The sequence below is a fragment of the Nicotiana attenuata genome, unplaced genomic scaffold, assembly GCF_001879085.1.
Source record: "Nicotiana attenuata strain UT unplaced genomic scaffold, NIATTr2, whole genome shotgun sequence".
Classification (NCBI taxonomy): Eukaryota; Viridiplantae; Streptophyta; class Magnoliopsida; order Solanales; family Solanaceae; genus Nicotiana; species Nicotiana attenuata.
This window is the reverse complement of record NW_017676089.1, coordinates 24,191-39,743: the sequence shown is the minus strand read 5'-3', so window position 1 is coordinate 39,743 and position 15,553 is coordinate 24,191. Positions and strand designations below refer to the sequence as shown.

Here is a 15,553-nt window from a genome sequence, read left to right as displayed (position 1 = left end):
GACAAGTTGGTATCAGAGCCTAGGTTACATAGGTCTCACCAATCATGAGTAGGTTTAGTAGAGTCTTGCAGATTGGTACGGAGACGTCTGTACTTATCTTTGAGAGGCTGCGGAACCCTTAGGAAAAATCTCACATTCATGTGCGAATCCATTTATCCAGCCAAAAGCGTAACTCTTTGAATTACTTTCATATATTTGAATACACACGTGACCGCTCGATATCAGCTGTGCATCGACGGCTTGTGGTTTCCATGGGTGAGGCACGAGATATGATTTTAGCATGTTGATAATGGGTCAGTCTGGAGGACTTCAGGCCGGGTTTGGTCTACGACTTGAGTGCTGAGATTTTGATTGTGTGAGTATGAGCATTTGGGACTTATATGTTCGTTTGTGTCCTTATTGGTGGGATTTTATGACCGGATGACTATGTGGTGAGTGTAATTTGATGGTGAGATGTGTTCAGATTGTTTGACAGTGACAAAAAGAATTGGCTGGAGATGTAGCACGAACTATTGAGTGTTTGACTTCTGTCTTAAGTTGGCATATGGCCTCAAGTTGTGGGCGTATTGAAGGACCTCTCATGTAGTTTAGTTGAGGAGTGAAGTGGACCTTCCTGTTGTGTTATGAGTTCCTAGTGATGTCATTTGGGCTGACCAATGCCCCAACAACGTTCATGTATTTGATTAACAGTGTATGTCAGCCATATTTGGATTCCTTCGTTATTGTGTTCATTGATGACATCCTGGTGTACTCTCGTAGCCAGGAGGAGCATGCTCAGCATTTGAGAGTTGTATTGCAGAGATTGAGGGAGGAGAAGCTTTATGCAAAGTTCTAGTGTGAATTTTGGCTTAGTTCAGTAGCATTCTTGGGGCACGTGGTATTCAGTGAGGGTATCCAGGTGGTCAGACGAGTGTGGAGAGAGCTTTCAGAAGCTCAAGATTGCTTTGACCACAACTCTAGTGTTAGTTCTTCCATCAGCTTCTGATTCTTATACTGTGTATTATGATGCCTTGAGGGTAGGTGTTGGTTGTGTTTAAATGCAGGAAGGTAAAGTGATTGCATAATAGCTATGATTTTAGGAAGGGTATAGAGAGATATCAGTTTGAGGCTAAGCATGCGGGGTTATTTCCTGCGGGGTGTCCTGAGGTTTTGTGATCCTTAGGTGGTTTTGTAGCAAGTCCTCTTTTACCAGTAAATGATATATGTTGCAATTTGAGTTTAGATCGCTTCACGAAGTTGGGACGACCATTACAATGGTGAACGCGAGATTTGCAGACGATTTGAGATATTAGATGGTTTGTGTTATATGGGCATTATGAGTTATTGTTTGTCTTGATGTACGTCTTTGAGCCAAGTGGGGGAGTCTGCTAACGATACGTTGGTTACACGATTACGTGAGGTAATGGTTCCAGTTTGAGGTATACTGGTGAATCCATTACAACCTGCAGAGGTGGAATTTGAGAATGACTCGAGTAAAGGAAATTCTGGATAGGGGTTGTGTTATGCTTTATGGCTGTATAAGAATCATGTATTGACTTGAGTTGTTATTAGTGAAGGATGTAATGTGCATAGAGCAGGAATTTATTTGATTGCATTAAGGTGGGGCTACTTCTTGGGGTGTTTGATTTCTAATGGAGCACAGGTCGTTCGGTCCGTTTGATCAGTTTAATTGAGGTTTGAGCTTAGTGGATGACTCCCGAGAATGGTTCTACTGGGTTCAAAATGTATATGTAACAATTGGGGGATCTGCAGGATGTGTATTTGGCTAGAAACTGAGGTTTACATCAGAGGGTTTCAGGACTTGTGGCATTTCTGTATCATTATGGATTCTACATATCAGTATCAGAAAGGTGAAGGTAATGGATTTAGAGTCGCATGAAGTCTCTTCAGGGTAAATATTTTGAATGTAGTGCTTTTGGGGGTATTTGAGAGAGTATTCAGCAGCTTATGAGCCTTAGACAGTGTGGTTATATGTTTGGGCCTCGTGTGGTGAGTCCGGGTTGAGAATTGCAGTATTATGGCAAGGAGAAGTATCAATTCGAAGGCGATTCAGAAGGAACTTGGATAAATAAGATGGCTTGGTAGTAGATTGGATCGGTATGGTAAGGGGTATGATTAGTTCTCTTGGTGCTTATGAGGCAATGAGTTTCTACAGGTGTTTCGTGGCAATGCTCTTGGGTTTTTGGTGACCAATGTAGCTTGGTTGAGTTAGAAGGAATCGGTCCTGATTGTTTAGTTTTGGTGCGAGTGGGATTTAGAGAGTTATTAATGGTTTTTCACCACGGTTAGAGATGTATATTTTCTATTGGCGTGAGGAGCAGGTGATGTATAATTATCTTCTTCTAGATGGGATCAAATGGAAAGTTCTTGGCTAGTTGAGCACGTAGTTTCTTGTGGCTCGAAATAGATAATGAAGTTCTCATACTTATCATAGGATGGCATGGTATTTGCGATATGTTATGTAAGGTTGAGATTTGCATATATGAGGTCAAAATTTTGTTCTGGAAGGAAGGCCATAAATTCTTAGGTAGCATGTGCAATTTCAGATGACTAGGCAAATGATATCACTAATTGGTACGGCTTGATGAGGGTATACATACCAGAAAGGGCAATGTGTTTGAGTTAGGGGTACTTCACCAGAATTGCGGCACTCTTTTGTTGGTTTGACTGGTGATATTCAAGTTTGCTTGGTGGCACAGAAGAATTATAGGAGTATCCCTCGTGGAATGATTGGGTATTAGAGGTGTGTTATATATTCGAGCGGTGGAGTTGGATCAGAAATGGTGATTCGTACGCTTTATGGATTTCGAGACTAGGAGTTCTCATAAACAGGGTGTTTCATGGTGGTGGACTGCGAACTAGTCAGGTGATGGTATGTGTCATGATTCAGTCATTGTGAACTTTCGGAGAGTTAAATCTATTGTGGTTGTCCAGAGTTGATTTAGGGTTTATTGGTAGGCCCTGTATGGATGTCTGTTCTGCACCAGGTCAGAATTGTTGACTCCGAGTTGCTATTGTTGAGGGATGTGCCATTCGATTGTCATTGAGCTTATTCGTGTTCTAGAGTGATTTGAGTTACCCTTCTGTGTTGCGAGGAGTTGTGATTGTTGGTTCTATGCACATATGGTGCGGTTCTATTTGGGATTTATAGAGGGATTTGAGTGAGATGAATATTTGGGTGTTGCATGATCGATTGCGCATTGGATATGTTCTTTTGGGCTAGTATGGCGTTGTGTCATCTGCTTCTCCTGGTTATGGTGAGTTACTTTTGGTACTAGACATCAAATTGCGCGTGGTTGATGATTTTAAGCATGGTGACTTCAGGTGTTTCATGTGGATCAGTGTTTGGATAGGGTCGCACATTGCAGCGAAGATGTGTGGAGGTATGACCCTTCGGGTTAGATTTGTGTGTTCTGGTTCTACAATGTGTGATGGGTTCTCACCATTGTGTTGTGGTGGTACTGGTGAGCTTGCAACTCTCTCATTTGAGCCATTTTTTCCCCATGAGTACATTTGGACTGTTGCTTACTGGAGCGCGGGTCGAACGGGTTGTGGTTTTAGATTGTATCGATGTGTCATATCACTAGAGTAGTTGTGTTGGATGAGATGAGGTCATTGGGATCTAGAATGACTACTATCGGATTCGATTCCAGCATGTTGGGAAGATAATATCGAGATTCGGCTTAGAAATTTACTATGGTCCTTGCCGAAGGAGAGGGAGCTCCATGACTGGTTGATCTGAGGAATGGTTATGACTTTCTGCGTGTTTCTTTCATCGTTGACAGTATACGAAAGTGTGGAATGAGGCTTTGCTTGATAAGAGGTTTATTACCGGTATTGGGTCGTATGAGCAACTGTTGTGATTAGAAGTTATCGCTATGAGCATTTGAGTTGTGTGGTATATCATCTTGGGCTGCGGTTATGGATTGATACATTGTGTTTAGACTTATTCAGTGTAAAGATGTGAGATTCTGATCCTATAGATAAGTTCGGAAGTGGAAATTTGGTTCTAAGGTTCACGGGCTTGGTTGGATTGCAAAATTTCATTCACATTGCATTATCAGACCTATATAGGATAGGGTGACGTGGGATCATCCCCGGTTATGTGCATGGTAAGGTTATACAGCGATTTGATGGTTTTCGGAACAACTCTGGGCACGTTCGAGGACAAACGTATGTTTACGTGGGGGAGGATCTAATGACCCGATCGGTCATTTTGAGCATTTTCACTTTGCTTGCCAGTTCTCAGGCATGACTAGCCCCGTATGATGTATTATGACTTATGCAAATTGTCGGTTTTGGTTTTCAGGTTAATCGGAACAGATATGGAAGAATGATTCTCAGCTTGAAGCTTTAAATTTGAAAGGTTTGACCAAGTTTTTGACTTATTAGTATTTGATCTCGGATATGGATTTTTATGACTTGGTTAGCTTTGGTAGGTGATTTTGGTCTTTGTAGCGTGATCGGAATGTTATTTGGAGGTCCGTAATAGATTTAGGCTTGAATTGGCAAAATTGGAAATATGGCATTTTCCTGTTGGCAGTGGAAATCTTGATATCGGGGTCGAAATGGAATTGCGGCAATCGGAGTAGGTCCGTTGTGTCATTTGTGACGTGTGTGCAAAATTTTAGGTCATTCGGATGAGCTTTGATAGGTTTTGGCATCGTTGCAGAATTCGGAAGTTTGGAAATCCTTAGGCTTGAATCCGAGGGTGATTTGGTGTTGCGACGTTATTTTGAGTGTTCCAAAGGTTAGAATAAGTTTGAATGGTGTTATGTGACTTGTGGGCATGTTTGGTTGAGGTCCCGAGGGCCTTGGGATGATTTCTGATCGCCATCAGAAAGTTTGAACTTGAGAAACTGCAGATGGTGTTGCTGCTTCTGTCATATCCGCACCTGCGATTTGGGACCGCAGGTGCGAACTCCGCAGGAGCGGAAAGGAGGCGCAGGTGCGTGGAGGACCGCAGGTGTGTCTTGGTATACCGCATCTGCGATGCCACAGGCGCGCTAAGGCAACCGCAGATGCGAGTACTGGCAAGTTAAGTGAAATTCGTAGAAGCGGATATTTTTCCGCAGAAGCGGAAGCGCAGGTGCGCTTATGGGGTCGCAGGTGCGAAATCCCTGGGGCAGAAAGTATATAAAGGACTCTTCGCAAATTTTGGTCATTCTTCACAATTTCAACTCGGTTTTTGAAGCTTTTGGAGGGTTTTGAAGAGGGATTCAAGGTTTTCAGTTGATTAAGCATGAAATTTGTGGGATTTAAGGGTGAAAATTGGGAATTAGAGCTTGGAACTTAAGAGTTAAAATTGGGCGATTGAGGGGTCAAATGAAGTTAGATTTTGGCAAATTTGGTGTGTTTGGACTCGTGAGAGGATAAGGATTTCTGGTTTTGTAACTTTTGTCTGATTCCGAGACGTGGGCCCAGGGGTCGGGTTTGGCCAATATCGGCATTTTTTTATTTAAATTGATATTTTTCGCATGGGTTTTGTCCCTTTAGCAAAGATTGATGATATGATTCTGATTTTGGAGAGATTCGGGGCGATTTGAGGCCGAGTCGAGCGGCAAGGGCATCACAGAGTAGATTTCGTCCGGTTTGAGGTAAGTAACTGTTGTAAATCTAGACCTGAGTGTATGAAACCCCGGAATTCATACTATTTTGATAAATGAGATGACGCACATGCTAGCTGACGGGCGTATGGGGGTGCGCCAGTAGGGATTGTGACTTGGTCCATCCCGTGGCAACTGTAAAGTTGCATATTCTAGAAAACTCTATACGATATCTATGTGCTTTAGAAATGATTCTGTTAACTTAGGCTGAATGCCATGTTTGGGGCCTTGTGCCGTACTGTTTGGACCCTCATGGGTATTTTACTACTATCCTCACTCTGTTTTTATTCGAAAATATATCCTGAGTCATGATTTTTACCTGTTTATTGTTTGATTCAGTTTCATTACTCTATTTTTAAATATATGAAAGTTGTTTGGGCTGAGTTCCTGATTTTTATTGAAATGCCCGAGTGGCTTGTGAGGTTGATGACTGAGAGAGGCCGAGGGCCTGATGGTGAGGATTATATAATTATAGATCGGGTTGCACGCCGCAGTGATATATATATATATGGATCGGGCTGTACGCCACGGCGATATATGGATCAAGATGCACGCCGCAGCAATATTGGGTCAGGCTGCACGCCTCAGCGATATAGTGCTTGGGCTGTAGGAGCCCCTCCGGAGTCTGCACACCCCCAGTGAGCGCAGTCGACTATATATTTATGGATCGGGCTGCACGCCGCAGCGGTTATTATACGGTACCTATTGAGCGTGAGTGCTGAGTGTGAGTGCTAATTGATAAGTTTTGAGCCACGAGTGACTGAGAGGCTTGCCCAAGGGGCTATATATGAGTGGTACTTCGCCCGAGGGGCTATATACGAGGGATACTTCGCCCGAGGGGCTATATGTGAGTGATACTTTGCCCGAGGGGCTTGTTTATGAAATTACTTTTTTCACTCCATTTTTTTATATATTGAGCCTCTATTGAAAACTGGTGAAAAAAATGTTTTTATATGGTTTTCATTGAAACTAGAGTTTTGCGAGATATGTTGACTGGGATACTGATTTGGCCTTTGTTGTTTTTTTCACTGAGACTTTATATTGTGAACTTTATGTGATTTTACTGCTCCTCACTGCACTCAGCCTTTGTTTATGATTGTTACTTACTGAGTTGGCGTACTTACATTACTCCATGCACCTTGTGTGTAGATCCAGGTATTTCTGAGCCCCGTAGCGGGTGTTGATTACTCAGTGGCAGGTCTATCGGAGTTAGTAAGGTAGCTACCTGGCGATTGCAGCCCTGCTTTTCTCCCTCCTATCTTATAGTTGTTCAGTTGTTTTAGACTCCTTTGTCATTTTAGTAGACTGTATTAGACTTGTACTCTAGATGCTCATGACTAGTGACTCCGAGACCGGGCGGTGTTTTAATGTTAAACACTTTTTGCTTGTTTTGAAATGTTTGAACGGAAGATTTATGATAATATCTTATTAGTAAATGAACAAATGAAAAAGGTCTGTTATGTTATAAATATCGAATCGGCTAGCCTAGTACTGTGATAGGCACCGTCACGGCCGGGGTGGTTTGGGGTCGTGACACCAGCCGTGCTTTATTTTGTACCACTTGTCTGGACTCGTCCAACTTATTTCTGAAAACCCATTTAGTTCCTACAATAGAGCCATTAGATGGTTTTGGAACCAGTTTCCACACTTTATTTCTTTCAAATTGATCAAGTTCATCTTTCATTGCTTTGATCCAGTAGTCATCTTTCTGTGCTTCATCCACTTTCTTTGGCTCAAGTTGATAAATTAGAGCCATGTGAGAGTTGAGCTTTTGAGATCTCCTGGTAGTGATTCCTTCCGGTGGATTTCCGATAATGAATTTGTCAGGATATACAGGTTCACTTTTCCACTCATTTGGAATGTTCATGGTTAGTTCCTTTTCCTCAGTAGTCGACTGTTCTGTTGAAGAAGATTCCTGGATGTGCTCCTCAGTTGACTGATTCTGCTGACTAGTTGACTCATTTTTGCCTTCATTCCCTACAACAACAGACTTGGGGACAATAGAAATTTCCTCATCGTCAGGAAGTTTTTCATTCCTTGAGCGAGGGTTAGTATCAACGAAAAAAACATGAATTGATTCTTCAATGCATAAAGTTCTTTTATTATAAACTCTATATGCTCTACTTGAGGGAGAATATCCAAGAAATATACCTTCATCGCTTTTTGGATCAAACTTACCCAGATTGTCCTTTCCATTATTGTAAATGAAGCATTTGCATCCAAACGGGTGAAAGTAACTGATGTTGGGTATATTACCATTCCATAGCTCATATAGGGTCTTTTAAGAATGGGTCGAATCAAACACCTGTTGATAATATGACATGCGGTGCACACAACTTCAGCCCAAAAGTGGTGGCGTAAAGAGTTTTCCACAATCATGGTTCTTCCCATGTCCTGTAAAGTTCTATTTTTACGTTTGACCACTCCATTCTGTTGAGGTTACCTTGGTGAAGAGAAATTGTGAGAGATTCATTGGTCATTGCAAAAGTTTTCAAAAGCTCTGCTTTCAAATTCTCACCCGTGATCACTTCTGATAGTGGAAATATAGTATCCTATTTCGCGTTGAACCTTCTTACAGAAAACTTCAAAATACCTTAGAGCTTCATCTTTATGACTTAAAAAATAATCCATGAAACGATTTGAATTTCTTGGATTGTAAGGAAGATACTACAAGTTGGGAAATACTTGACTGAAGCAGGTTTGGACATAGGAAGGGTAATGCAAACTGATTCATTTTCCATTAGAGGAATGTATAAGCAACTAAGAGGGGAATTTCTAAAGGTGAGCTGGAGTCGATTGTTGTGTAATAACAGAAGCTGTCCAAAATGGAAATTTATTATGTATCTAGCAGTGCAGGGGAGTTTATATACAAAAGATAGACTGATAAGATGGGGAATGCAAGTAAGTCCAGAATGTCCAGTGTGTGAGCATGAGATGGAAAGTCACAACCATATCTTCTTAACTTGCTCTTTCTCAGAAGATATTTGGAGATTACTAAAATGGATGGATATCAGTCGAGAACCAAAAGGATGGGATGAGGATATCAAATGGGCAATAGAACAGGTGAAAGGCAACGGATCCAAAACCATGTTGTACAGGCTGTGTATGACTGGAGCAGTATACCACATATGGCTGGAAAGAAACAGAAGGATCTTTCACAAGATTAAGAGAAGCAGTGAAGATATTACCAGACAAATAGTTAGAGACATTCATTGTGTATGTCATAGTCATAGTATATTGAGGAATAGTCTGCAAAAGCTCAACTATTATCCTTAGAGTAGGCATTGAGGAAGAGACGTTACTAAGTTTGGGGATGCATGTCCAAACTTAGGAGATATACTTGTATCTATTTACGTGGAAATAAAGTCTAATTCCCAAAAAAAATAACCCATGAAAATCGAGAAAAGTCATCCACAATAACAACAATATATTTTTTGCCACAGATACTAGCAGTTCTAGTTGGATCAAACAAATCCATATGCAATAGTTGAAGAGGTTTAGTAGTAGAAACAATGTTTTTGATTTTAAAAGATGAACGAGTTTGTTTTCCTAATTGACATGCATCATAAATATGATCTTTTGAAAAATCTAATTTTGGAAGACCAATAAGATCGTGTTTAGAAAGTTTTTGAATGGTATGCATGCTAGCATGTCCAAGTTTTCTATGCCAAACCCATGGCATCAATCATAGAAGCAAGACATATTTAATCACCAGGGCTATCTACATTACTGATAGCATAGATATTCCTGTCTCTATTTCCTGAAAGAATAATTTTACCTGATTCGTCTTCTATAAACTAGCCATGTTTCATAAAACGAACCTTATAGTCATTGTCACATAGTTGACTGATACTGAGAAGATTGTAACCGAGTTCATCGACCAGGTAAACTTCGTCCACATCACATGTTGAGCTTAGGGGAACTTTTCCAACTCCAATAATGTTTCCTTTTGATTTATCTCCAAAGGTAACTGTTCCTCCATCTAGTTTGGTGACTGTTTTGAATAATTATTTGTCACTAGTCATATGTCTAGAACACGTGTTGTCAAGATACCATTTCCCTTTTCGATTCTTCTTGCGGTGTTCCTGCAAAACAAAATTACTTGTTTTTAGGTACCCAATCATGCTTGGGTCCTGAATGGTTAGATTTCTGAGTGTTAGCTTGACTATAGGATTTAGGTCGCCAAACCCATCTCCTATTGTCCTTGAACCTGCAAGGTTAGAGGTGTGACCATGTTTCCCACATAAAAACATGATGGATTTTTGGGATTTTTAGAGCCTCTTTCTGCTATGATTTTGTTCCTGCATTGGTTAGTGTTGTGACCATTTTTACCACAATAAGAGCATGCATGAGAGTTTCTAGTTCTAATAAAAGAATTATGAGAAGCAGTTTGATTTGATTTGGTAGAACTATGACTTGTGGATTTCTGTAATCCATTCAGTTGAAGTTGAAGTTCATTAACTTCTTCTTGAAGCATCTCACGCTCAATTTCACAAACTTCCAGCTTCAAGGCCCAATCTTTCTTTTCTCTTTGGATCTTTCTGAGTTCATTTAGAACTCTTTCAATATCTGCAAGAGCAATATCAACAAATTCTTGAAGTTCATAACAGTTGGGACAAGTAGCGAGACGTACCTCACAGGTTCCCTCGTCTGCCATAAGGCCAAGTCCACCTGAGTCTTCTTCCTCATCTGCTCCTTCATCTTCCATGAATCCAAGCTCTCCTGATTCTTCATTGCTATCATCTTTTATGTCCATGAAAAACATATTTGCAATTACTTCATGGTCAGATTCTTCTTCATTACTCCGGGCTCCAAAGGACTTCTTCTTTTGAAGGTTCCTGCTGAGCTTCTTCTTTAGTTTGGGACAATCAGCTTGAATGTGTCCGTGTTTTCCACATTCGTAGCATCCTCCATCATTTTCATTGTTTGTCCTTCCCTTTAAGTTTGGTTTACCTCTTTTGCTATTTCTTTTTTTCCTCATCGTGCTTGTTACAACTTGGGAGAGCATGGCTATGTTTTCATCCTGTTCTCTTCCTTCCTCTTCTTCTTCATCTTTTGGTTCAGCCAGAGTTGCTTTGAAGGCAACTATGTTTTTCTTTTCTTGTTAAATTTGCCTGTCAAAGTGAGTTTTCTCAAAGGCTATTAGATCACCTCTAAGTTCATCATAGGAAATTTTGTCAACATTTTGACACTCCAGAGCAATGACCTTGGGCTGCCAAATTGTGGGTAGACTTGTGAAATATTTCTGACTTGTTCTCCGCTCTTTATTGTTCTACCAAAGAATTTTAGATCTCCAAGAATTTTGCTGAACCTGGAGAACATTTCCTCTGCTGATTCTCCATCCTTCATTTGAAATAGCTTATACTCACGAACCAAAAGATTTATCCTTGTTTCTTTTTCATATGTGACCTCCAATTTATCCCACATTTCCTTAGCAATTTCACAGCTTCAGATCTTTTCATACTCTTCACCACTGATAACATTGTACATTTGATTTTTTGCTATAGCATTCACAGTTATGACAACAACTTGCTCATCAATGTAATCATCCAAATCGAGTGGATCAGTTGATACTATGACTTGACCATTCTCATCTTTCTTTGATGTCATATGACATGGTGTATGTTTCCATACGCACTTTCCAATGAGAAAAGTGTTGTCCATTGAAATATGGCGGTCATACTTGACAGGTTCCTTTTTGAAATAATGCACCAACGACTGTGTTCGATCCCATGATCTTTTCCTCACTAGCTGTTAAGCAAAGTTTGTGAGCCTTGCTCTGATACCAATTCAAATTACAAGAGGGAGGTGAATTGTGGTCTATTAAAAATTGGTTGACTAATTGTAAGTTTAGTCGACTAGGTTTAACGCGGCAAATAGGTAAAGCAGATATAAATCAAACGAATGCAAATCTAAACAAGACACAATAGGTTTTTTATACCGATTGAGTACCGGTGTGGTACTTATGTCCAGTTCTTTTGGGTCAGAAGGGTTCTCTTAGATCTTGATAAGGAATTACAACAGTGATAGTTTTAGTTCATTCACCACAAACGATGATTAATAGTCATTTCTGGATATTGACACAACTCTCTTTTGTATTATAACTCTTCCTATCTTTTGTGACACTTCTAAACTCAAGAATACAGTGTTTGTGCTAAGAACTAGAGAGACTTAGAAGACAGTGTTTGTAGTTGCGTAAATCTTCTTCCTGAGATTGGAAGTCTTCTTAAAGGAGAGTTTGAGAGCCATTGCAGATTGATCTTGATTAAGGCACAAAATCCTTTTGCAGACTGATCTTTATTGAGGCACTGATTCTTCTAAGAGATTTGACCTAAGGGGTGCCTCCGAATCCTGCACTATAGATGGGCTGGATTCGTATATGTCCTTCCTCTTTCATGTACTCATTTCATGGAGTGATTTGAGGCTTCGATTTGGTTGGTCAATCTTCAAAAATATAGTCCTTTAGGAGTGGCCCGATATTCTCGAGCTGCACTTGATATATTTCCTTTGTTAGATAGCCTCTATGTCCTTTGATTGAGACTGAGATGGCGGGACTGATTTTGTTTCCTTTTTGATGGCTTGACTTCCTTTGATTTAACATCCTCAATTCTGGACTTCCTTTATTTTAGCATCATCAAATATTCGTTCTTATATCCTATTTGTTGATGCTCTTGATGGTGCCTTAATTCCTGCAATCAACATAGATAGGATTTAGCTTTGCATAATTGTCATCATTGAAACTTAGATGTAACAGAAATGAGGCCCCCATAGTGAGAATAAATCCTTTCCCAACCACCTGCTCCGAAGCAGGCCAAAGGGAAGAAGAGAAAAGGGGCTCCGAGTTCCTCGAACTCGGAAAAGAAAAAGCCAAAGAAAAGGCAAGCCCGTAAACCCAAGGGGAGCATCATTGCTCTATCTTTGGACTCAGTGCATCGGCTAAGGGACGAGTCCAAAGATGAAGAACAAGAGAAATCAAATCTAGTAGCCCGTGAGGAGGCTGATGAGGGAGCCTCAGTCGAAGTTCCTAAACCAAAAGGAGTTGAGACCATTCAGTCTCAAGCTGAGACGTTCGAGGGAGAAACCGGGTGCGAGGCTTCCCGGGTAGCTGAAGTGTCCCGAGGGACGATCTCGGAGTGATTGATATTTTTGAATCCCCTTAATTTTCGGACTCCATGATCCGTGAGGCTAATATGTTGGAAGGTCGCTCTTACGAGGGTCATCAGAAGGCGGTTGATATCCACAGCTTCTTTGATGGGGTAGAGTTTGCCGCTATGGGAGATGTCACCGGGCTTGGTGATTTACCGGTGCCAAAGAAGGCACTATTTTCGGGCACTACTGGGTCTTCATCGAGCCAAAAACTGGTAGACCGATTCCCGACCCTAAGTATTAACCCCGACTGTAGGTGGAATATAGTGCTTTCTATACCGGAGGATGCCCGGGTCTTCCCCCCCCCTTCCCCCATCGAGATTACTAGCTATCTTAGATTCTTGGTGACCGAGGAGGACCAAGCTGTGATGAATGCGGTAGGAGTCGCTTGCCTGTTTAATGAGGCCTAACATGCTCTGAATCGGGTAACTTCGAGGGTCATCCCATTATCACTTTTAAACTTGGAGTCATAGGTAATTCTAACATTTTCTTCCTTGTTTGTAGGGTTCAGTGTTGCATCACGAGGCTTTCCTTCGAATTCGGGAGGAGTGCGAGGCCGAGCTTCGGGACCTCACTGAAAAAAATGATACCTACAATCTTCTCAATGAAAAGCTTCAGGTAGATTAGTGAAGACTCGGGACGAACATGCTTAGATGGCCGAATAGGCATTCCGAGTGCTTCACAATAGTGAAGACGAATTAGAGATAACGACTAACGATCCGATTCTGCAGGTCCGGCAGAGGCTCGAACAGATCGAGGATCTTCAGAAACAAATAGATGCAATTCAAGCCGAGGCTGAAGAGTTCAAGAAGAATATGAATATCTTATCCTCAAAGAAGGAGGCCGTCTAAGCAGTGTTGGAGCCGACCGAGTCCCATCTCCGGTTTGCAAGAGAGAGAACCTCGATGCAAGCAAATAAAATTGAGGAGTTTCAATCCCAATTAGCTAACTTGGCTAATGAGCTCGAGGCAGCCAAATCTGAGGTGGCCGCTGCCAACACTAAAGCCAATGCTACTGCGACCCAGTATAAGGTCGATGTTGGGGCCATCCAGGCACATGCCAAAAGCATGGTGGATCATGCAAAGTGGCAAGCTCGAAGGGAAGCCATCGAGGAAGTACATGCTCAGGGATTCGATACACAGGCTGCACTCGAGAACGCCAAAGCAGAGAAAGCCAGGGCTCGAAAGCTAGCCTTTCCCGAGGACGACTCAGATAGTTTAAGTGAGTCTGAAGGCGGGGAAGATCTCGAGGAGGGAGATGTTGCCTCAGATGAAGACCAGGCCACTTCGGCCTTTAGGTTTTTTATTTTTCTTTTGTATCCCTTTGAGGCCATTTCAGCTGTTGTAGATTTTAATTAGGCCGACTTGGCCTTTGTTAAAAACTGTTGTATATAAATACAAGGCTTTTCTTTCCCTTTCGGCTCTCAAATTTTTTCCTTTGCTTTTATCGTTTGTATTCACAAAGGTTGGAATGCCTTAGCATGAAACAATAAGGTTGTGTTCGAGGGTTCGAACAAACCTTGCCTTTATTGCCTTTCTGGGTTAAGGCGTTATAGGGGTTCGATGTTACCAAAGTTTTCTCCCGAAAATATCTTAAGTTTAAGATTCTGCCAAGAGTAGCCTTTAGAACCGGTTGTGAAAGAATTTTTTCTTTTTCGAAGGCCTATTTTTGTTATGGATTTCGGACGTCTCCGAACTGTGTTAAATTGGTCGTAGCCTTTTAGTTTGGGCGTAGCCCAGTGAGCTTGCTTTTCTGAGTTATCCAGGCTTGCCTAAGATAACAGTCCCCGAGTGGGTATGGCTGTGGCCTTTAAAATTTGACGGTTGCCTAAGAGGTCTTATGCCCTCGACGCTCAATTGTTCGATCTGTTCGAGCTTATTTTTTGGACGGCTGCCCCTGAGTGTGGGAGTGATTATCCGAACTCTAGTTATGATCGGCCCTTGAGCTCATTTCCATTATAGATCGAAAGTACGGAATTGTAATGTAGAAAAACTTTTTCTAAGACATGAGATAATTGCAAGGAAAAATACTTCTCTTTATTCTTGTAAAAAATGATTATATATACATACATGTTTGGTGCCAAATATCAAGCAACCTATGTGGGCACGGTTCGTTTAACCGTTTGGCCCTTACAACAAATCTCACCTATCGAGACCCCGCTATTATGAAGTAATTTCCTCGCAACAAAGTTGACATCCAAGAGCAGTGCCCCCCAGTATTCGAGGTTGATTGTATAGGAACCTCGGATACTGTTAGTGTTGTCATTCGTGATTGGTCTTCGATTCTAAGTTAGCACGATCCACTGTTGCCTCGTTAAAAATCTTGCCAGAAAACCCAATTGGGGCAAAAACAGTTCAAGGGAAAAAGAGTGCAACGTGTGCATTTAAACCTAAAGGCTTTGTGCCGCTCCTTGTCGATAACCTGCAAGTGTTAGTCAAAAAATAGAAAGAATTAAAATGGGGTCGTACCTCAGCAGTAATATCGTTTAAGATGAGTTACGTTCGAATTGTTCGGCAGTTGTTCTCCGTCCATCGTTCCGAGCTTATAGGACCTTTTCCCTGTGATCTCGAGAATCTGGTACGGCCCTTCCCAGTTTGGAACCAATTTCCCTTTATTTGGATTTTTGGTGTTTAATGTGACCTTCCTCGGTACTAAGTCCCCGACATTAAAATATTGAACGTTGGCCCTTTGATTATAGTACCTTTCAATCCGTTGCATTTGAGCAGCCAATTGAACAAAGGCAGCTTCACACCGTTCATCCAATAGCTCCAGGTTTGTATTCAAGGCCTCGTCATTCGATT

The 15,553-nt window shown here is 41.4% G+C and overlaps 1 protein-coding gene across 1 annotated transcript; it reads left to right on the top strand.

The window, feature by feature from the left end:
* The first annotated feature begins 10,612 nt into the window (after positions 1-10,612).
* On the top strand, positions 10,613-12,743 carry LOC109220740 (ADP-ribosylation factor-like protein 6-interacting protein 4). Its single transcript, XM_019385204.1, has 2 exons — positions 10,613-10,687; positions 12,417-12,743. The coding sequence occupies exons 1-2, from the start codon at positions 10,613-10,615 to the stop codon at positions 12,741-12,743; spliced, it is 402 nt and encodes a 133-aa protein (XP_019240749.1).
* Positions 12,744-15,553: the final 2,810 nt, after the last annotated feature.

Coding starts and splice junctions, on each gene's coding strand:
- LOC109220740 (XM_019385204.1), top strand. CDS start 10,613: ATGGCTATGTTTTCATCCTGTTCTCTTCCTTCCTCTTCTTCTTCATCT. Junction 10,688..12,416: donor CAGCCAGAGTTGCTTTGAAG/GCAACTATGTTT, acceptor GCTCCGAAGCAG/GCCAAAGGGAAGAAGAGAAA.